At 37.0% G+C, this 24,184-nt stretch overlaps 1 protein-coding gene across 2 annotated transcripts in view; it reads right to left on the reverse strand.

The window, feature by feature from the left end:
• Positions 1 to 20,248: 20,248 nt before the first annotated feature.
• The window catches only part of LGSN (lengsin, lens protein with glutamine synthetase domain), a 64,024-nt gene continuing 60,088 nt past the window's right edge, over positions 20,249 to 24,184 (reverse strand). For both annotated transcript variants that reach the window (XM_065632781.1, XM_065632782.1), the window contains exons 3-4: positions 23,637 to 23,815; positions 20,249 to 21,448 (exon numbers count right to left, since the gene is read on the reverse strand). In XM_065632781.1, coding sequence (XP_065488853.1) covers positions 20,249 to 21,448; positions 23,637 to 23,815 — 1,379 coding nt within the window. The remainder of the gene's footprint in view (positions 21,449 to 23,636; positions 23,816 to 24,184) is intronic.

The following is a 24,184-nucleotide window of genomic DNA, read 5'->3' on the forward strand; positions in this document are numbered from 1 at the left end:
GCAGCGCTCTGTTCTGCTTGCACCCTAGCCAGTCACTAAAGTAAGTTCTTCTAAGGCTTTTGATTCATTATTCAGAGCACTGGCTATTGTTGGCTCACCTACAACACAGTACAGATCACGTCTCGCTTTGTAACTTCTTGGAATGAAAAACATAGGGAAAGTAAAAAGAAAAAAATATTTTCATTAAATTTTAAAAGAATAAGTTGTACTTACTTTCTTCTTGTGCACAGGTCACAGAAGGATTTCCAGCCAAATTCCACTGTTCTGGGCTGGTCTGTACTCGCATAATCAGGAGTAAAATCTTGCACCTTTAGAAGATGTCATTTTCAAAACACTTTGCCTTAATAAATGTAGACAGTTAATTTACTGTCCATTTTATGACAATGATGTTTGAATGCTTGGAAAGCATAAATTCTGACACAAATTGCCCTCAGCCCACCTTCTGCATCATCTACCTACCTCATCTTTGCTTCACCCAGGCACAACAAAATGTCAGGCTTTGAAAGTTCACTTGTTTGAATTAAAAAGTTGCAGTGAATCCTGACAGAACAAATAAAACAGATCATCTCTATGAAGTGTACATTTCAGTCACCTTAAAAAAAAAGACCTTCAAAACCTGGAATGCATCTTTCACACTTGTGAGAAAAACATTATATTCACACTTCATGGGTGAAATATTGCATATTTATAGTGATTCACTAAGCCATTCTCAAGCATTCTGGAGTGACAGAAGTAACTGATCTATGTTTTTCCCAAACACATAAGAAAACAGACCTGAAACACGGTGAGTACAAATTATGATAATTTTAATAGGGAATTCAATACCTATGCTACTGTGATGTTATGAACACCGTGACTTTAATTAGGGAAGCACTAACAGCAACTTGCATATTGCATGGTTATTTGGATACCTTCATCAGTTTTTGTTTTAAAGCAAAAGAAGTTTAAATTCCACATTAGATTTTGGAAGCTTTTTTCATGCTATAGACATTTAACATAAATACAAATCTTTAAATCTGTGTTCATCAGCATGTAAAGTACTGAAAAAAATGAAACAAGATACAGTGGAAGACAAAAATACCTTTTTCTGGCACCTTTCTACAGATTAACATTTTCACTTTCTGCAAAAGCCTAGGCATATTTTTCATGAACTAACACAGAAAAGATACACATAAACAAACCAAAGCACTCTTTGCTGAAGATCAATCAGTTGTATGATGCTGCAAATCATTATAATTATTAAGGATAATTTCTTGGTCATAGCCTAATGAAGAAAAGTGCCCTGGAGTGCCTTTCCTAGCTGAAAACTTGAGTATTTAGAAAACAGGATGAGTTTGAGCCTTATTGTCTTGTTAATGTCTTCTCTGGCATTATTCTTGCCACATGCACATAAAATATACAGGTAGATTAGATGAGCAGGATTAACCTGTTCAAATGAAGATGCCTATAATACAAATGTCTGAATTTGAGCTAGATCTTGTGAGATCTCTCTATAGTGAATGGAGAAAAAATAAGTACGTTTAGGGTAAAATTCATCTAATCCTGAACCTGAAGTCTAGAACAGGTCAGATGCATCGTAATCAAGAAAGTCAAGGAACCAGACAATGAGGATGTAGACACCCACAATGCGTACATCAAAGGTAAAATGAGATGTCTGATGTCCACTTCACACAAGAAGGACCGAGACTGACACAGTACAGCCACATGCCTGAAATTCACTGAAGGTGATGCCCAGCAGAATCTGTTCAATGGAGACTAAATTACTCAACACTGTTCCAGATGGATCCTGGGAGCTATTGATTCCCATTCTGATTTTTTAAGAGAATTCTAAATTAATTTTTATCTAAGGGCAAGTAGGACAGAAGAAGAGACAAAGACATGAAAAAATATTTCTCAGCTGAAGAAAACAGCCTTGTGAATTAAAATATACTGTATGTGGAACTAATACCTTTTTCACTGGTGCTTTCTTCCACAGATACACAAGAATGTCCTCTGAGTTACACAGTTGAATAAATTGTGGTTTTATACTGATCTCCAAATAAGAAAATTGAAAAAAACATGGAAAAATATCTGAAATCATATTTGAACTTTTATGAAATAAAATAAATGAAAGGCAAATTGCCAGTTGGTCTATGTAATGGTAAGCCTGACAGAACATTGGTAGCGCTTTTCTCTTTGAAAACTAATGATCAAAGTCATTTATGTCTGGCTAGACATGGGAAAATTAGGACCAGCAGAAATAGTTTGCGTGTGTTCAGTAGGGTCACTGAAGCTTGCTAGGATTGGCAGCACCAGGTTCTAGGCTAAGCCTGTGAAGAAGCTCGATGAAAATGATACAAATAAATTCCAAACTCATTCACTCAGAGAAGCATCTCCATTTCATCCTCCAAGCAGGGGGATGAATGTTACTAATCTTGACAGTAGCAATTCGATTTGCAGTTAGGACATTCATGAAATATCATTGAGAACCAAAACAAAGATAAATAAACTTTGGTTCTTAGAAGGGCATGTTATATCAGTAAATCATCACAGAAAACCATTGCTCATCTCATACGAGAAAGATGTGTGTTAGCAGGATAGAGAAGACCTGAGATAAATTTCCTTAGTCAGAAACCCTGAATCACTGTTCTACTTGCCCAGTCTGAGGTTAGTGACTGGAATACTTCACACTATTCTAAATACTATGATTTTTGGTTCAAGCAATTTCTGCTAAAAGTCAGATCGTAATGTGCGTGTGCATGTGTGTTTGTACACAGAGTTCTTTCAAGCAAAGGATTTTGCTAAGACAGCTGTAAAGGAATTTTATGCTGACAAACCCTCTAGAGGAATAGAACAATGCATTTGTATAACATTAACATGAACTCCAATTTGTTCCTTTCCTGCCTTGGGGTTCCTAGGTGTATTTTACTGAATGTAATCACTGATAAGGTGGTATATGCAGTCCCTGGGTTGAAAGTATAATGTGCTATCACCAAGAACAGAAACATACGTGAGATTCAACTTTTCTGACATAATCTTTAGCCTGATTCTTGCAAATATTTAAGTATGAGAGACACTGACATAAGAATACAAACTCGAGTGGCTATTTCTTGTTATCTTTGCTCTATCTTCCAGTTTATCACATAGAAGGAGTAATTGTACTTGAATACATTTTGAAAACCTCTGTCTTTTCATGGAACAACAGAATCAAGCCCTCTCCTGTCAGTAAGAGACCACACTTCTAGTACATAGTAGCCACATATAGATTTTCCTTTATGATCATGAAAAACAGTGTACAATGTGCAGAACCTACCATGGGGAACATGAATTGTTCATTCCCCCCTCTTCATTGCAGAGATTAGAAAGAGATGGAAATCCATTCTAATTCAGAACCTGCTTTTGTCTTCCTCAACCTTTTACGCTCTGTGTGCTGCAACTCTTGCTTTAAAGCCTGTCAAACTTGTTTACAGAAGCATCATCCCTAGAGCAAGCATGATAACCAGAGCTAACCAGTTCAGAAGTCAAGGAAGAGACAAATCTCAAAGATAGGGTGATGTGGTTCTGCAGAGTGAACTTGGATTCTTTAATCACTCTGTATTGTTTCTCAGGGGAAAATTTTCTCATCTATTCCTTTGTTTTTCCCCTCTTCTCACCCAAAGCAAAAGAGTTTAGCCCCCTTGCCTTCTCATGCCTACCCTTTCCATCCTCCCCCACCCAGGATCTGAATGTAGTCCTACAAAACACAAGCAATAAATTCAAAGGAGGGGGAGAAAAGAAGCAAATATAGGAAAACAGGAATATTCCATTTTCCCAGGAATTTCACTTGTCATTTTCCTTCAAATTTCAGCATTTTATTCTGTCTGTCTGTCTCTCCCTAGTTGTTCTCGTGGCCTTGTTGCAAGCTTTGTAACTAGGAGCTGAAGATAGGGCAGCTGGCTGCGGGCAGATCCTCACCTCCATCTCCCTCCTGCAGGCTCAGCCCTCCCTCAGAGAGATGGAGGGCTTAACCACAAGTACGTCGTGCCAGCCTTTTCCTTTGCAAGCGTAGTAACTCTATGGAAAGTGCTGTCGAATATAAGAGACAATTACAATTTCAAAGTAGAGCCGTTTGAAGCATTCTATTTAATTCAATAAAAGGTAGTGGTAAATGGTATTTTTTCAAAAAACTTCATAAGACTACAAAAAAAATCAATAAAAATCTATTTCCCTAGCTCAGTTGCATCATTAGAAATGCTATATTTTTTGGATTCATATCTATGGGACTTAGTAGTTTGATCCTAATTCAATCTTATAATAGCCTTCCTTAACAAAAGCAAGAAAATTGTCAAGGAAAACAGACAAACAAACAAACAAAATCAACAATACTTATAAGCTCCGAATTTCACATTTTACAAAACCACAAAATCTCAGATCGTAATGTTCAGTTTCTTTTTTTTTTAAATACTAGATCACTGTCCAGGCAAAAAAACTCTAATAATGAGAGACATTAAACTTAAAAAAATACATTTTTGAATGGTTAAATTACCTGTTAACCCAGTCATTTTGTCAGGTAAGGCAAAAAGGTATGTCTGATGTAAGATTTGAAGCTGAAATAACCCTATTGGTATGGAGAAAGCTAATAATAAATGCATAATAAGAGAGTTTAAGACCATATCCTACAAATATTAATACAAAAATTAAAGAAGAAAAAAGAAGGAAAATACCATTTTTCATTTCACTATCCCAAACATGAGATTCAATGTATGATATAAAATGACCTTTCAAACACAGAAACCTATCCAGCTCTGAAAATGTGTTTGTTTTTATTTCCAGACTAGGACAGAGGAGCATGAGGTCTCCTGGCAGAAGAAACACGCACACCACACCGAGAACTTTGCACTGATGCATAAAGTCCCCTAGCTCTATCTAGTGGATGGAAAGGACCAAACTGCTCTCCGTGTAAAAGCTGCTTAGTGCTTTTGCTTGCATACTTGAATGTAATGTAAAGACCTTCTCTTTTAACTTCAAATGTAATTATACTGGCTATAAATGGATTTAAGCAATAACACAATTGGCTGTATTATTTTAGAGTACTTCTATTATCCTCTCCTTGCCCTTGCAAAAAAAAAGGGCTTAACAAATAACAGTGAGGTGGGCTTGTAGAAAGAAATAGTATTTTATTAAGCAACTGATATTATCAGACAAAAACAGGACAAGTTTTCAGTCACATGAGTTCTCCTCTGGAGCTAAACCAGACTTGTTTATGTTTTGGACCAAACTAAATCCTCACCCCAACAGCATTGTTGTCGTCTTTTTTGCTCTCTTTTCATGCATTACTAGTATATGGTCATGAATCTTTTGTTTATAAAGATTTTGCTTGTCTCTCCCATACACAGGCTTGCATAAAAATCATAACTATGCCAATAATACAAATATAATAAATAATCTCTTTTAATTTTTCTTAAAGCAATTTAATATGGTACTTTTTAATCATTTTTCTATACCTACGTAGACAAAAGAAATGACAATAGGAGAAGGAAATGTTTTGATATGCCTATTCGGTGCTAAGGGTGTTCCCTCTTGAAACTTGGCTGTAAATCCAGTCCAGGCTTCCATCTACTCCTGCAAAACCTTGTGTGAGCAGGACAACCTGCATGTGGATTCCCAAGCCCAGAGCACAGCAAGGCTGGGTAGCACAGTCCAGCCCTCACTGCGGGCTCAAGGGATTGCGAAAGGCCTGGCGTAGGGTGAGGGGGGAAGACTTTGGTGAAGGTTAGAGATCCCTCAATGCCCCAAGGGAAAAATCACCTTTCTCGTTAAATCTGAGAAAGCGGTTGAAACTAGTCGACACATTCCCTCACAAAAGCAACAGGAATTCAACGACATTTCACATGAGGTCCCTCTATATACTCCTAACCATGTATACTCAGTCAAGTCTTAACAAGATATTTGTCAGACTAAAGGATGTAGGGGCTAGAGTACTGTTGGAATTGTTGTACCGTTTCTTTGTTATTGTCATGCATTGCACAAGTTTATGCATATTTGGGGGTCTCCCAAATGAACTAATGAGATGTTTGCCACATGAGCTGTTTTTGAAGGCCTGAAAGATGTGCTGAATGTAGCTGCCAACATGTTTACTGGAGTGAGAAATAAGTCTTTCTCTTCCGAGGACTCTTGTTTAACTCTGCACAATGTTTGGCTTTTTGTTTTGATCTATAAATCCCTTTATAGTTGAAACTTTGTGCACTGTCACAACATTGATTTCCTGAAACATTTTAACTATCTTTCTTTAACTTTCTCACAGAAAGGCTTTCAATCTAGAAAAAGTTTGTTTGAGAAGCTATCAAATCCCTGATGCATTGTGATTTCAGCGAAGGACTGGTGCTGCAAAATTATTGGAAGTGTAACTGCCATGAGAACCACCCAAATCTAAATAAACCAGGACAATCTCAGGAAACAAAAAGAGAAGTGAAGGGAAATGAAAGATCGTAGGCTTATCTAACATTAGAAAAAGATTTATTGTACAGCTGTAACAAGAGATGTTTTCTAAGTTAGATATATCTTTTGGCAGTGTAATAAATCCGTCTTCATTCCAACAAACTAACATGCACTAGCAAAAATGGTTTTTTCCCCCCCGAACATAGTTGTGTTTACATTAAGATTTACAACTACAAATATTATAGAAAACTGTACTGCTAAGTGCTATGTGTTTTGATTTTTTTAGGTGATACAGTAATTTTTTAGACCAACTGACATAGCTATAACAAATGGGCCAGTTTTAGCTTCAGAAATGTATCATTATTTTAGTATAAAAGTTTATCTAACAAAGGTATTCCTTCTCCTCTCTGACTTCATACCCTCACAGCTACAGGACTAATATCTGCACCTAGTATCAACATATCATAAAAAGATTCTAGCATGGACCTAGCCTTAAATGATTTTTTTCTAGCATTTTTCAAAGTATAGACACTTTTAAAGGTTTTCCAGTAGAGATAATGGTTCCTGTAGAGTAAATTTTACCTTAACATCCTTAGTTAGCTTAGCAGACCTTTGTTTAGACCAAAGATCTCGAGAGTCCCATGAAACCACAGAATTTAATGAAATTAATCTATTTTGAAACAGTAGACAGACATATCATGGTTTTCCTAACGTGTAATTTTACCTGTAATTTACGTGTAATTTTGTCTACAATCAATCTGAGAAATTGCTGAAGATCAGAGAGCAAGTAACTGACAGAGACAAGAAGAGGCAGCCCGGTTTAGTATTTAGCTGTACACTACTCAAGTCTTATCATTAATTATCATTTTTGCCTGAAGCTGAAGAGAATATTAGAGGAAGACGGGTGAGAGCACAGTGCTGTCTGGAGAGTGGATGCTCAGAATAAAATTGACTATGATGAAGATGGTATTATGCTGGGGATGGGAACATCTCTGTTTTGTTTGGCGCAAGACAGCTGTCTATAGGAATCATATTAATTCTAACATGGGGTAATACTGTTAATGAATAATACTAATATTGATCTGCCCTGCTAACATTGTACATGCATTTAGATCTTGTTGATTTATCTTGTTTCCTAAGCCAAAAAATATATACATATTCACATACTTAAGATTGTACAAGCAACTAATCAATATTAAAAGCTAGAATGAAAACAGGAGTATTGTCCCAGTTTTGCAGTTCAATGATATTACAGTCAAAACTCTACAACATGTGGAAGGATTGTAATACTGCAAACATTAGAAACCGACTCTGATGAAAAATTTCAAAATTCGTAAGACATTTTTGTCCTTTGGTGAGGTTTTACAGATAATGTGAAAACTCTAAATACAAGTAGATAACAGTAATTTATTTCGCATAGATTTCCACTTAATTGAATTGTAACTAGCATAGTAGTGGCTACACCCTGAGGATGCTTTGAAAATGAGGAATGAACCCATCAGATTATTTCTTCTTTATTAGGAAAAGAAGAGTCTAAAAGCCTCTGCAAAACCTGAATCCTTCTGTTGACAATATGAAGTAGCTGTGCATAATGCATAGGTACTGAATAGATATTTATTTGATTTACTGGAACACTGCTACTTAACAGTTTGCAATGCATCAGCCTCCTGAATGGAGGCTCAGACTACAACGTGTCCACGTAGACAAATTTTGTCTTCACTTTTGTGAAAACCCACAATAGGAAAGCCCCAGAGAAGTGAAATGTTTCTGTTCTTTGGCAGAAATATTTTTGACATTTGTTTCTCAGACCTTTATATGAATACTCATTATATTGGTGAAGGGATACCATTTCACCCCCACCTTTTAAAATTATATAAATAGCTACATAGATTGTAAGCCATATATTTCTGTCTCCAAGTGCTGTCTCTGTTGTACCTTGCCTATTAGGATTTAGTCATTACTAGAGACCATGGGCTTCATTCCCAAATTTTTTATGATTGCAGCTTCTCTCCTTGCTCGCCTTCAGACATTCAACTGCAAATACAGTAAAAAACAACTACGTTTCTTCTGACACCCCGTTATAGCTCCTACTATCGCTCTGCTTCCAGTTGTAATTCCTGATGTGCGGACTACTGCTGTAAGCAGTCCTGTAATACAAATAAAGAGCCATGCAGAGCAGTATAAAGTGCCCAGGCAAACAGGTGAAATAAGTTAAACGCTCAGGAGTCCTGCAGTCAGTGAGGCAATATGTAGGCTTTAGACAGTGGCATTATATCTAAGGTATATGAGAAGATATAAGCCCTTTCTCCCTCACCTAGTCAGACCACAGGTGGGGAAGATGTAATTTGCTGTGGGAGCCTGGGCCATCTCAAGAAGGCAGTAACAACGAATCAGCAAGAACAGATTGACAAAGGGAGATCAGACTTGTCCTTGTCTCTAAAATACGCTGATAGAGGGGAGCCAGTGCATAAACCCCTTGTATTGAACAGGAAACAGTTCAGCAATGAGGAGGGGCAGCAGGGAAAGGAAAGAGACTCTCCGTTTAAAGCTCAATATATATGTGGAAGGTGATATATGGTATTGGAACAGTTCTGAGTTGCAATTTATATGGAAAAAACTAGTATATCTGATTCCACCCTCTCTCTAAGACAGACGGTTGCACTAGTGAAGGAGGAGCTAGCAATGTGCCCCAGGCACAGACATGGTCTTCAGGGCTATGTCTAAACTGGTAATTGCAAGAGATCTTCCAGCCACATCGTGTGTTATCCTTTATTAGGATGTATATTGACGTACACTAGCTTCATCTCATCCTGCTTCATCTCATCCTGCTTCATCTCAGTTTCTGTGGGAAAGAAACCTGAGCATCCTCTGCCAGAAAGGGAACAGAGCATATTTTAACCTTTTCCAGTTCTGGATGATCAGGGGACAAGGATTCTTGTCCTGTTAATTCTTGTAAACAAAAACATGAGAGTAATGACTCATACTCACTTGATTTTAATGGGGAAAATGTAATCTATTTTACTAGTAAATCTGATATGCAAAAAGGTGAGACCATAGCCTACTATGTCAGGAACCATGTTTAAAGCATCAAATGAGCCAGAATAAATCTCAAAGCTAATAATTTATTTCATAGTTATTATTTACTCAGCAAAACGAGCTATAGACCTGGGAAAAGAAGAAGGGTTTTTTTGGTCACTTCTCCCTTTAAAAATGTAAAATCTTAAAAAGCAATGACCTAGAGTTTTAAAAGGTTGAAAGAAATGAAGGAACTTAATGCTATGATCATTTGGGCTTATTGCACTAAAATAAATAAGACTCTGTATTTTCACTGGAAGTGAGATTTGCTTCTTGTAAGAATCTTACTTTTTTTTTTTTCTGAAGGCTCCACATTGAGAATCTTAATCATAGTGTCTGTTCAAATTGGTTTTGGAATTAAATACACATAATTGGTGTCTACACTATAACAGGTGAAGGAAATGGTTTTTTAAAAAACCTGTTTCTGTCAGACAGAACTATAAGACATCTCTGTCTGCATGCTATAGAGAGGAATGGCTAGGCAGTAACATCCAAAATCCTGAACAAAGATAAAAAATGTCATCGGTTATTATGCACTCAGTTGGCAGAACAGCTCTTAAAAGAAGAAACAACCAGCAAGTATGATAAAAAGATGACATTTAAAACCTTCCTAATTTTACATAACTTTTAACAGTATAATTAACCATAATTATGATAATTAATAGCTCTGATTTTGATTGGTATAAGATAATACATAAAAATTAAAAAGTGATAATATTGCATGGGAAAAAATTGCAAGTGTAAGACATAGTGATCCATAGACAGAAGACTAAGAAAATACAGTTTCTATTTTTTTTTCTTTCCAAGACCAGGATGCAGCAATACAGAAGGAAATCAATGAGAATAAAAACAATCTTGAAATGCTTTTTTTTTTCTTAGTAGGTGGCAATTACGTTTTATGAATGTTTAAGCTTGGTGCTATGCTGCTTAACCAACCATTTCTTCATGTTCCCATCTCCACTTGTAACATTTCTGTAGGAAAAAAAAAATTATAGTTCTGTTCCAAACAACCTCACTTGAACAATTCAGTCTTACTTTAAAAAAAAAAAACAAACCCTATATAGATATTAGTAGTACTTTAAGTTTTGCAAGTCAGCAAGAGACACTGCAAAGTTAAACCTCAGACTAATTCCTTCTATTATCCAAGAACCTTTGAAATAAAAGCCTCTTCTTTTTTCAGGATTCTTAGAGGTACACTTGTACCCAGCAGATAAGCTAAGCTGGATACCATCAAAAGTGCAAGTCTTCTCCCTTAATCTCTGAAGTCAGGCCAGTAGAAACAGCAAAATACCAAACTGTATCGTAATTCCATTAGATTTCACATCTAGGAAATAAATCTCATGGGAGCTTTTGGGATATACTTTATTGCTGCAGAAATTGTATGCTATATTCTGAAATGTGCTGGATGAGCACCATCACATGGTGGCAGGTTGCACAGAACTGCTAGGATAGTCATATACTGAATGAGACAAAATTAAGGTGGTGACGACGTTTGACTATCAACTTGGATGTGTGCTGTTTGGAGTTTCCTGGTCAAATTTAAATTTTATTATCTAAATATTTCTTGTTCTTAAAATAAGATATGGTGCGAAGGAGAAGGCTATATGGAGTTTCCTTCTATTTATTTTGTTCTGAGTTTATGGGCACTTATCCTGTATGTGGCTCTGTAAGAAAAACCTGTCTAACATCATTTTTAAAAGAAATTATGTGTATGATATATGGGCAAACTATATTGTGCTGTATCCATAAGCCCGAGAGAGGTTAGTCTGCCACAGCTCCATGCCGTAGGTCCAACCACTATCAAGGCTGGGCACATATATCCAGTATCCACACGCACACAGAGCACACGTTTACACCCTCCATGGATTCCTGGGACATCCCTGAGAGGGTCTCAGACAGGATGTCCCTTCCTCTGAATCCTTAATTTGGTTTCCCACCTGCCTTTTGGCTTTGTGCTCCTCTAGGAATGTGGAGATGGGTCTGTGGTGGGCTGATGGCCCTGGGAGGGCCCACAGCAGGGTGTTATTTGGGTTGCCCTTCATGTGCCATTGCATTTTTGTGCTCCCTTGTGGGTGTATGGATGAGCTTTTATCATATGACATACAGATGCTGGTGTTTACAGAGAATAATTTGTGTCTAGTAGTTGGTCAGCCTCAGGAAGTTCCATGCTAACGGTGTGTGGAAGCAAAGAATGTCTTTGAAGGGTTTGCCTTTGGGATTATCTTTGTTCCCAGAAGTTTTAAGATACAGGTTAAATAAACCTCTGCCATGAGTCTGACACTCCCAGCCCCAGTCCTGGGAGACACAAACCAACTTTCAAGACCTCTTTCAGTGTAATTTCCACAACTTCATGATTTCATGAAGCTACGTTTCCAGCTCACACAGTGTACCCAGAGAGACACAGCACCTTCTGGTGCCACAGAAGAACAATAGTTGGCCTCTGTCTTTTCACGAGATTTATGGTTTCAAACAGCAGGTAAATCAAGAAGATATTGCATGATGATTCAACAGGTTTCAACAAAATAAAACAGGTTTTGCATTCTGTGCTATCATTTTTGAAGATGCACAAGGCGGTACATAAATGGACAGCATATCTCATACAACCAGTATGAGTTGCATCATTTATTCTGACAGGATCAATAGAAAGATCTGTTCCCTTGCTATCAAGAGAAGCAGATGGCGGCAACATCCATTTCTGTTCATTACAGCAGCAAGGTGGGTAATGCAGACTTTCCAAATATATATTTCCCTCTGGGCAAGTAACCCAGATCCACAAAACCAATCCACTGATACTTTGTGGCATCTCAAGACTTAATGAAAATGATGCAAGATGACATGGGCAGTTCCCTGGTCATTCCACACAGCTGCTTCTGAAATAGGCACTGAGCATTTGGTTAGAGCGGTACAAGAAGAAAAGTAACAATACAGAGATGTTACTAGCATCCAAGGGGCTTGTCATAATTAAGGTTACCCGTAGGCTCCAAGAAATGGCCTGTATGGAATCTAGATTTTAAAATACATTAATCCCTTTTCCTCCTACATACAAAAAGAAATAAACTAGACAATGTATAGATCAGTTGATACTTCAAGTGACTGACAGGCTGGCCCCTGATCCAAATGACAAACTACACTGGAGTCAAGCACAGAGGCAAGGGGATGAAAGCAGCATTTCAGCTGCAAAGCAACACCCATGGGACAGAGCAGAAAGCTTTGGGCTTCTCAGGTCCAGCATGGTTCAGCTGAAGTAGCAGCTGAGCAGATGGATAACTGCTATCTGCAGGATGCCATTGTAGTGCCTGCCTTTATACGTTCTTTGCTGAGTTAGTATAAATAACACCTATAGCACGCAGTGTCTTATCCAGGGCTTAGAATCAAACCCGTTTAAAATGATAGATTAATTTGTTACTTACATTTAAGAGAACCCCAAGCCAAGTGACCACTGGTCTCGATGTGCCTTCTGTAACTAGTATTTGATGTTTCAGTGCAATGACATCATTTGACACTGTTGTTGATGCGTACTTCAAGGTCAAAAACATGCCCTGAGTAAGGAATCTCCATCAAAATACTGCACTTCTCAAAGCTTTTAAAGTCATCTCCAAAATAACTTCCACTTGGAAACTGTCTCTAGATGCAACCTTCCCACCCACTTATTTTTTGATTGGTCATGTGCCAGGTATTCAGTTGAATAAAGGATCAACCCTTTTGCCTGAACCAGGTATATGATATGTCTTCGTTTTCTTTTGCTTTCCCATGATCAGTATCAGCTTTTCTTTCTCATTCCACTAGTTTTATTGATGCCTACTCTTCTGCATAAATTTTCCTTTCCCTTCCAACTCCCAGCACACCAGACTTACAGTGCAAACACTTCTGTAAGCACATATCCTTAAGAGTACTCCCCTAAGATATCAATGAAAATGTTATGAACATAAAATGTTGGTTACTGTGATCTGAAACTACTCATCAAAACAAAACAAAACAAAAGTAAGTTTCAAATGGATGTTTTCATAGACTTTCTTGCAAATACTGTTTTGCCAGTGTCTAGTGCAGTCTTCGCTGAATGGCAAAGTATCCCCAAAAGAGAACTGAGAGTTACTTTCAACTTTTTACTTTAAAAATGCATATGCTGCTAAGCTAACCTACAGAACCCCAGGTTTAGTTCATCCTCGCTGTCAAGTGAGGTCAGCAGGTCAGCAGTGATGAAGCAGTGTGCAGAATACCTACACTAAAGAGACCATCTCGCTGCCCTTGGATGTTTAAAATCCTTTTGTTAATATGTCCCTGTCTGCTACAAAGCTACCATGTTCCCAAACAGCATTTTGAACAGCCCAAAGGAAGAACAAATTTGAATCAGTGAAAGGTGGCCACGTTCCATGTACATCCCGAAGTCAGAATGATTAGCTATTTTCTTAACTTTACCTGTCAATGACAGATGCCCCCATATCACTACAACAATAATAAAAATCGCCCAAATAAAGCAAGGTGCTTGATGGGCCTTGCTGTTATTATATTTAGTGATTTATCATGTATTACATGGGAGCTTAAAGGTAAATCCTACTGTGAATCTCCATGATTTAGCGTATAATGCAGAGAAGCTTAGCATGTAATTCCATTGTAAATTTATATTGATTTGTTGTACAATATACAGAACACTATGGTATAGCTTCATTGTGAGACTGTCCTTACTTCCAGTATCATGCGTCTGTAACTGTAACTTCAGTGTGAAATGCTCTGATTTACTAGGAAGCACAGAAGATTTCACTGTACAGCTCCGGTGTGACCCTCTGACGATGTGCTCACTGAGTCCTGCTGGAGAATACGCTGAACTGTAACAACCCACTGGTGCTACCATGTGGCAAAGAATATCTGCAGCCAATAAAATATCTAAATATCAAAAGCAGCCTCTAGAGCACAGAATCTGGATTAAAACACATTTGCTGCTAATCCATCTACTAATATGGTGTCATATAGAAAAGATCATTTTCTCCAAAACGCCTAATGCCCAGGTACAGATAGTGTGCTATGTGTGCCTTGTATCTCCCAGTTTTCAAAACCCTCAGACTTTTCCACCAAAATCCTAGTATTACTAATGCTATACATCATTATTCCCCCTCCAAAAACTCCAAGACTTTTAGCTAATGCACTGTCTTTCACCTGAGGTCATTTTGGGCCAGGGACACAAGTATTCAAATAACTGTGGTGAGTTGACTGTGGCCAGTAACTAAGTACTGATGTCTTGCCACTGAGAAGCCAGGGGTCCTATGGGAGCTAAGATCCTAACTGAGGTGCACCAGTTGAGTGCCTAGAACTTGGCGAGGGTGTGAATCTGTGCCCAATAGCTTTGAATTCAACTTACTATTATACAGAAAGGCCACGTAGAGTATGCGTGAACGGGGCAAAAAACATCGTCATGTATTAACTGCAATTCTGTAAGTGGTGACAGGTTCCATCTCAGGGATGCTGTAGTCTTATAAGCCAAACAAACAAACAAACAAATAAACAAATAGGAGTGAAGGACCAAGAACATAATATTTACCAGGAAGGAATATCGTTGCCAGTGTGAGATGGTAGAAAGTACTATTTGTGGATGTTGTTATGATGAGAGCTTAATGTCAGCACAGAAATCAAAAAGCTCTCTGAAATTACAGACTAAATTGAACAATTGTTGTTGCATACCTTCAATCAAGCAAAATTGCTCTGTAGTTGCAAACTCATCCAAATGGTTTCTCATCTTCAGGCAATCACTCTTCATTCAGGAGCAGGTCTCCTGACCACTGCCTTTCTGTGCTATTCTCAGGTGATGAATTAGAGCTCGCACAAAGCACTCTCACCTGCTCAGCCCTCTTCACATTTTTCTCCCCCTGCTCAAGTCTAACATACAAGATTATTGGAGTTGCTTGTAAATAACTCCCCTCCTCTTTACTTCCTTTGCTGCCCCACCTTGGGAGTACATTTTGCTCTTTTCCACAGACGGTGTATTAAAATGCTTTAAAACAGTAGAGTTTCAGAGCAGCCAAATTAAAGCTCTGCAATAACCTTGCAGGATCAATTTTTATTTCAAATATTTGAGGAATTTTGAACATAGTTGAGCTCTTTAACAAAAAAATCATGAAGATGTTGCAAATAAATTGTTGGAGGAAAGGGATGGTTAAGACTTGAATACTGCAACTTTGCGAAGAGATTTAATACGCGAAAAATGGAAGTTGTGGATGGAAACTTGCAGAGCAAAGCCATCCACATATATGTAGTCAGAACCACTTTATATCTGTCCCACATACTGACTGATATCTAGAATATATAGATAAATTCCAGTGATTTAAATTCTGGATAGAGTTAGGTATCTGCTCACAAATAGAAAGGTCGTTAGAATAGGTGTTTCTAGGGTGTATTTATTCACTATGCATTTATTATTTTCCTCTAGTAGACAGGAAAAATTATTAGGAAAGGAAGGGAAATAGTATAGGTAAACTGGCAGTGCCTAGAATCAAGCAGACTTCCCAAAGTATTTTAGTAAGATGGAAGTATGAAAGTAATTCCAGTAATAGCCTACATTAAATTACAAATACTGAATACAGTCATTAAATGATTTGTAATTTTGTTGTGATGTTGTCAAAGAACATATAAAGATGATACGCATACACACACACACACAAATATAGATATATGCCTTTTACTAGATTAAGATTTATACAGTGTTATCAAGAATTAAAATAATATTTTGAGTGTTATACTGCCTCCTTTACTGAAAAGGCTATGCAAATTCAACAGTTAACTAAGCTTAACTAAACAAATGACAAAGATATGCATTAGCTTTCAGCTGCCATTCTACCTTTTTTAAAAAATATTGTAAGTACATATATAAAATATCTAGGTATATTTTAATGTGGCATTTTTCAGCACACCATGAGAGCTTGAGATCCCAAAGGAAAGTTGCACAGTACAGTGCTGCCCTCTGGCTAGAGCCTGAAAGAAGAAAGTCTGAATATTCATTTGTGTGCAAGATGCCAGTGTCTTGACACGCTGGAGAAATGCTAGTTAATAAATCAAATTCTCTTTTTATATCTCACAAACCTGAAGCCTAGTTAGAGCATGACATTTCCAGATTCAAAATAAGCTGCTGTATGAAGGGCTCCGTAGTTTTTGTGTTATTGATAAAAAAACTTAGCTAGCCTAGCAAAGCTTTATTTACCTGCTTATATTGAATTGCAAGCTACCATAATGCCTTTATCATGCTGACATCGCAAAAGCCACCTTCCGGTATGTTAAAAGGCTTAGGAGTTTATAGCAATGCTCCTCATAATTCTTCTGTACATTATGGAACCAGTCTGGCACGGACAAAAATGTGCAAAAACCAGCCATAACAAAGCACAATGTCAAATGTAGTACTGCTTTGTCAACAAATATATAAATATATAGTCTGCTTAAAGTTGAAAATACTAAAGATGCTTTACTAATAGCAGAAATTTCTTATATAAAGCTTTGCAACATCTGACTGTACTATCCTAGAAAATCAGCGGGACCTTATGCAAAACTAGAGATTTCAAATAGTTGGGTTTTTTTTTTAATATATAACACTGCACAAGTTTAAAGTATCTAACTAGTGATGCTCAAAACATTGATCTTGGAACTGTAGAAAAGTGAAGAGTATTTTCAGGCAACACTTCAAGATGAAATGTTAACAATACAGCAGTCAATAGTAATTCATTTCAATTGAGCAGTATGAAGTAGCTCTCTTTTTCTTGTTGACTTTCTAAAGACTATGCATGAAAATTTGGTTGGGAATGCACAGAACTTTAAAAATTCATAACTACTTATTCTGAAATAAATATTTTTATGTTTTTTCACAGAGTTAGAGTAATTTTATTTTTATTGTATGGAACATATTTATGAAACAGTATTGAACAAAATATTGATAAAATTTAGGACATACTAGCTTCAAACTGTATTTGTGGACCTCCTATTAAAAAAAAAAGAAAACAAACATTCATTTGCCAGAAACATAAAATGTTTTTATTCAATCATCTACTTAGAAAATACATGTAGATTTATCTTATCTTGCAATAAGATAACCTTCAGAACATCAGTTCCAATTGGTTGGTTTTAGTTTCTAAATAATGGCTGTCAATAACTGACTTTAATCAGGTTGTTGGACATATACAGAAAAACACTTAGGTCTGATGATATTTCTTCAATGTTGTGAGAAGAAAATAATACGGATAATACATATAGTACAGATATAATAAACTTCATGTTCATTAAATTCAGTTATAGGAGTTCATTATGTATTATCTCTTAAAAAGTGACTGTATACAGTCACAGATCTTTTTAAATCCAAGACAAACCACAAATTGTCTAATAAAGCCTCACATAAATTGTTTGAAAACTGGCATAGTAAGTAAGATGACATCCTACTAATATATGTATAAAATGAAGATAAAGATATACATTTTTATTTGATTCTTTCATCCATTTTGCCATCCTTATAATCAGATCCAGAAGAAGTACAATGTAGAAAGTGAACCTAAATATCTTGTGATATTTCAGCTTCAAAATCTGGTCAGTGTTATGTCAGGGTAGATTTCCAAGTTCTAAAATAACCGAAAGAGCAACGTAACTCAATTTTATAAGGTATTTCACTGAGAAGGCTGAGTTCATTTATGTTTTGTTTAATATGCTTTAGTTTCCAAGAACAGTTTGTGAAAAGCAGATACAGATCTGAATTTGGATTTTGGAAACACTGGCGTGGGAGTGTGTTTATATTTCAAGATCAACTTCCAGATAAACTTTAAAATTAAGATCATTCTACCTGCAGAAGCTTAATACATGTTCCATAGCCATTTCTGGTACAGCTTTGCTTAGCCAGTGTATTTATTACCATACAAAAGTCATATCACATTAACACACATCATACATGCAGTGTTGTGCTTTAGTACATCCTTGTCAGATGAAGAACCAAGAAATAGCTATTAACCTGTGTGACTGTTGGGACTAAACAATGAGTGTGGTAAGTAAGCTGTCTGAGCAAGGAAAGAATTTTTATGGATGTCTTCTACCAAGAGCTTGTGAAGATGAGAGTAGGAAATAACCAGAAAGGGAAGACAGAAGTTGTGTTAGAAGAAAAACAGATTCCCAGTCTCCGAAGAATTGTTAGGGCAGCAAAAGAGAAGCATTTTTTTCCAGAAGGGGAAGTTCTGCTTAAATGCAAAGCTAAACCTGGCCAATGCAAATCAGCCTGAAGCAAAGAAAACTAGTCCCACGTTCTGGGGTACCCCAAAACATGTGTCAGGTGAGTAAGAGAGAGGAGTAAATCCAACTACAAGCCACCAACTGAGACAAGGGAATGCACTTATCATGTTTTCTTAGATTATTTATTTCCTCTTGCTACCTGAGCATAAAGTGAGTTCTACTTTGCAATCCCACAAAAAGTTTTAGCATACCAGGTGCTACATTTCAAGTACAATACTCTATAGGATAAGTGTGAAAGATCCAGCAGCAGGAAACTAGGAGATTTCTGTTCACACCACCTAGTTCTGCAAGTTGACAGAGCCATTGACTAAATCTTATTTTCACTCCACCGATGACCAAACAATTTCACTCAAAAATTCCTGCACATAGATCAAAATATTGTGACAAAAGATAAAGAACATCAAAAATCACTGTTAATGTGGAGGTGGGGTATGAAATAAGGGTTATCTTTAATAATAAAGGGTGACAGCAGCAACAGTAAGAAAAAACAGAGAGTAAATCTAAACCCCCATCTCCTGCCATTCCAAAACCTGTATTTTTCTTTACACCAGCTGCCATTTCTAATTTTAGGATGGGTCTTTTCTTACCCTGTTTTAACCACTATTTGCCAGTCTCCAAATTTACATCTTCACTTGTTCTTTCTGGTTTTAACTAACTCTTCCTGTTCCTCACTTCACATTCATCTTCCTTGTCCTTGATAACACCAGGTTTCCTAATAAAGTCCAGTTTAAGCTCTTAATTCTCTGGCTTCTTTGCCATTTTTTTTTCTTATTTGGCATTCAACTCTGAATTAGCACATTAACTATCAAAACAGACAAAATACCAGCTCCTTTTTTTATTGGACAGTGGCCTGACACTCCTGGCTTTCTATGAATAATACCCTCTTCAAGTCACCATTTGATTTCTTTTAGTATCTCTATCCACTATAATTCTTGCAAACTTCATTCAGCAGCAAAATTCCTGATCTATAGATTATTTTATTATCCCTCCTGTCTTTTTATTTATGCCTCCTAAGATACTGAATCCTGACTCTCAGGTTCTACAGCCTCTGTCCTCTGCCACTCTCTCTACAATGCTCATCATGCTAGCCTAAGTTTTAAATCAAACTCAGATTCTTCTGGTTTGGCAACCGTTCAGCTCCCACAACCATGCTGAACAAGAAATTCACCTCGTTTCTTAGTTCTCCTATTCCCTCGCACTGTACCCATTATTCCTACTTCTTTGCATATTATACAGTCCTATTACAGTTGCACAGTTGTTCTTAATTTCACCTTCTCTTCTTTTTTTCACAAGAAGGTATGTTCACTTAAATTGAAAAAAATACCATTTTTAAAAGATTGTTATTTCATGAATATCAGTTTTGCACTCTTCTGAATGTACACAGACAATAAAATCCAATCACCAGGTACTATACAAAAGAGGAAAAAAGAATCCCAAAGCATTGAAAACATTTTCAAATATATTTACTAATTTCAAGATTCTTAGTCATTCACTGTATGTATTTACACAGCATCACTATAGAAGAGTGCTCTTTCTAAATAAAATACCCCAGGCATTTATTCCTTTCACTATCCATTTCTTCTGTTTCTAACTCATAATGTTTCATGGCAACAAAGTATTGGATAAAAGTTTCACCTAATGCTTCCTTAATGCACGAATCTTTCTCAAGCGCAACAAGAGCATCTTCTAGTTTCAGAGGGACTGTTGAATGTTTCAGATCAGCAGAGTGATTTTCTTCTTGCAGCATATCATCATACCTAAGTCCTCTCTTTATTCCATCTAGACCCGCAGCAATAGTAGCAGCAAGCACCAGGTAGGGGTTTGCTGTAGCAGAACTTAATTTATTGTCTATTTGAGTGCCTTTTCCACCATGACATTTGACATTAAAGGCACAGCTGTTATCATTATATGCCCATTTTGCATTTACAGTCTCTCTTGATTCTTTACTGTATTTAGAATAAGGCTTACGGCAGCTGGTGGTAGGAGCCATCAAACAGCTGATAGCTGCTGTGTGTGCCAGGAGACCTGATAACCAGTTTTTTCCAATATCTGAGAGCTCCTCAACTCCATAACCAGCAGAAAACAAATTCTTCTGGCCGTTCAAATCCCACAGGCTATGTGACAGAGCCCCTGAATTGTAGAATCCCGATTCTGAGAAAAAACTAGCCACGTAGCTATACTTCTTAGCTACCTCTTTAATGCCTGTTCTAAATGTGAAGGCACTGTCAGCAGCATCTATGCCAAATGCTGGATGAAAAGTGATCTCCATTTGCCCGGGCCCATTGGAAGAAGAAAAGCTTTCAATGTTGGCACCAGCATAATACATTCCTTCAATGAGCTCCTGAATGAAAGTCTGGTCATGGTTATTTAGTATCGTGGCTGCAGCAAAGGATATTGTCTTCGAATTTACAACCTCAGTAATGCCATAAATACAAAATTCATAAGTGAAGGCGGAGTGCAGAGAAAAGCCATTGTCCTGAAGCTGGCTCAGCTGTCTCTTGGCAATGTGCCTTGGAGAGGTCATTAGTGGGTTGCCCAGCACAGTGAAGGAATCACATATCACTCTTGCAGTCTGCTCAGTCCAGGGGAGTATTCGAAACGTTGATAAATCAGGGTTCAGGATTATGTCGCAATTAAAATTGGTTGCATTTATGTAATCTGATTCGTTATCTTTAGGATTCAGCGTCAGCTCAAGATAACTTCTGGGCATGGCAACACCATGAATTGCTTTCTCCTAAACACAGAGTAGAATGACAGATTACCAAATAAGAAAATAAACCAACAGTTTTTTTATGTATGTAAAACATGTAAAACTCAGATTCTCAGTAACAATAGTATTTTTCCTAAAAGAACACTAAAATGCAGTAATCACTAAAGTGGAGGGCAACAGCCAGTTACTCTGTCATTATGAAGCAGAACAACCTTCTACAAGATTGGTATGAAAACACTGGCATCAAGTATCCAAATGACCAATATCTAAATTTCCATGAAGAACTGAAAAAATGGTCAACACTCATCTTGCATGGCTTTTATACAATCATGGGCACCACCAGTTAGGTGCAAACTTTGCAAGTCAAACTTCTATCTGTAGGCTTCCTTATCTTCTGAGCATTTCCTTTACATAGATTCGAGTGACCACACAAGACTCGTGGCAATACGAATTCAGGCTCTGACTTCCCTCTAAATGTCACTGTTTTCAGATGCAAAGTTTAACTGAAAATTCTCACTTTCTAGAATTAAGAAGTTTGGGAGTGAAATGCAGGGAAGCATCTGTTTCAGTATTCCTCTTCTAGGTAGTAAACAGGATAAGCTCGTAATTATACTTCTCCATTTGAACAGTGAGCTTCAGCTTACACAAATGAAATGCGGATAGGACCCAAAGGAAGGATCATCTACCTTCAAACAAGTACCTTTACAACTTACCTTCAAACTTTTATCTGATGCCAAGTTCTATCAAGTGAAATTAGTCTCATGTTTACATCTTACCTTTACTCTTCTAAGGGAAAGGATTACCATCTGAGTGAGCAGAGGAGACAGACTAAAGCCAGAAAAGGGCAAACTCAGAGCTGAAAAAACCCCAAATTTTTGCCTATCCAGGTGGAAAATTTTTGAAATACTTCAAACTGCATATGGTGGCTTTACTTAAAATAAATGATAAATGAGAAGTAATAAATAATAAATAAATAATATATCAATAATTCTGCCTTCTCTTAAGTAGGCGGCCGTCCACTGGTATCCTCTCTGTGTGACACCCATAACCAAAACTGTACAGCATGGCGGATATTGCTTCAAGATAGCTAAGCTATCCATTTGACACTGAAAAGGTGTTGAAGGTGATTATCCTGCAGTACTACCTCTCCCTCCTCCAACCCCTCCTACCCCCCAAAAAAAATAAAGTAATTACTTTCAGTTGTTCTGTATGTATGCATACATGTGTGTACACATAGACATTTTTTCAGCATCCAAAAGTTTAGATTGCTCCAATTTGTTCAGATGTTAAGGTAAACAATAAAGCTGTCTTTGAACAAGCTGATCTAGACATTTGCAATTTCACACAGCAACTGAAAGAGAAGTTGCAATTAACCAACCATGCCTCACAAGAATTAAAATGACTGAGAGAAAGATTATTTTGATAAAATCCAAATAACATCAGAGAAGGCAAACTGTATCTAGATGATACAGTTGCAGTTTAGCAATATCTAAAATGGAAATCATGAAAACATGGCTTAGGCTTCAGAAGGAACTTGAAACAAAAGTGCTCTACATCTTTTCGTGTTCATATCTTTCTTTGTGATCACTCAGTAAAGCTTAAAATATTGATGGTGATATGTGAGTGAAAGTATAATGTAGTTATGCACATGAAGTCGCACAGAAGCAATGTACTGAAAAGGCTGATGGGTCAAGTATACACATGGCGATGATTGCTTCCTAATTTGATTCTTATTTCCTGAATCATTAATATGGCAAATATCATCATGCAAGCCAATAGTATTTTCTTATCTGACTGATGGACATAAAATTTCTCACAGCTAAAGTGATTTTCATTCAGACATGTTCGTTCTTTCAGTGTGTACTCCTTTCTTTTTGGAATTTACTGACATTCAGAAAAATAAAATATTTATAATGCATTGACCTGAAAAGATTATGCTGAGGCAAGGAATATTAGAAGTTCAAAACACTGAAATTACTATCCTTATTTAATTAGATTATTATTTGGGGGAACAGAGGAATGGATGATAGCAGTGATGAAGAATGTCCTGATCTTTTGGGAACATTAACAAGTGGAGGGAACAAATAATTTATTCTAAGTTTGAATTTCTACCTGTATTATGAAAAAAAATATATAGATATAGATATAGACATAAATTAAAGACACGGCCATTAAAACACATATAGGTACAGCTAGAAACCAAAAGACTTACATGAAAAAATCGAGAAGGAATATTCTTTGATCTTGACACACCATGGAGATCTATTGATTCAAATCTGACAAACTGTACATTGTCCCTGGCCATCTGCTGCTTAATAAATTCAATATGAGAGAACAGGCGAAGGAGAGTTGGACTTCCAAGGTTGTTTACATCAGGCTCTCTGCTGGACACTGTAAGTGAAGAGGAATGTTCAGGTGAAACAAAATAATGAATGCTGGAACATAGGCTGTTCTCCTAAAAAGCGCAATAGTGGGAAACTCTGACAAGGAGTGTAAAAGCGAAAACATTTTTGTAAATAAACACACTTTTCTTTCCCTGAGGACCTGTATAAATTGCCTTTTTTTTTTGGAATGGTCTGTAACTGAAGCTTTTTTTCAAGTTGGTAAGAGAACGTGAGAATCATGCAGTAAAGCTAGGGATCTCTGAGGGATACTGCAGCTGGTTTGTTGGGTATTTTTAGGAGCCCAAATAGCAGCTGGGTACCTGTTTCTCACTGCAGGCTGATAAAATTCAGGTGCTATATTACTTCGATGCCTTTG

Source organism: Caloenas nicobarica, chromosome 3, assembly GCF_036013445.1.
Source record: "Caloenas nicobarica isolate bCalNic1 chromosome 3, bCalNic1.hap1, whole genome shotgun sequence".
Classification (NCBI taxonomy): domain Eukaryota; kingdom Metazoa; phylum Chordata; class Aves; order Columbiformes; family Columbidae; genus Caloenas; species Caloenas nicobarica.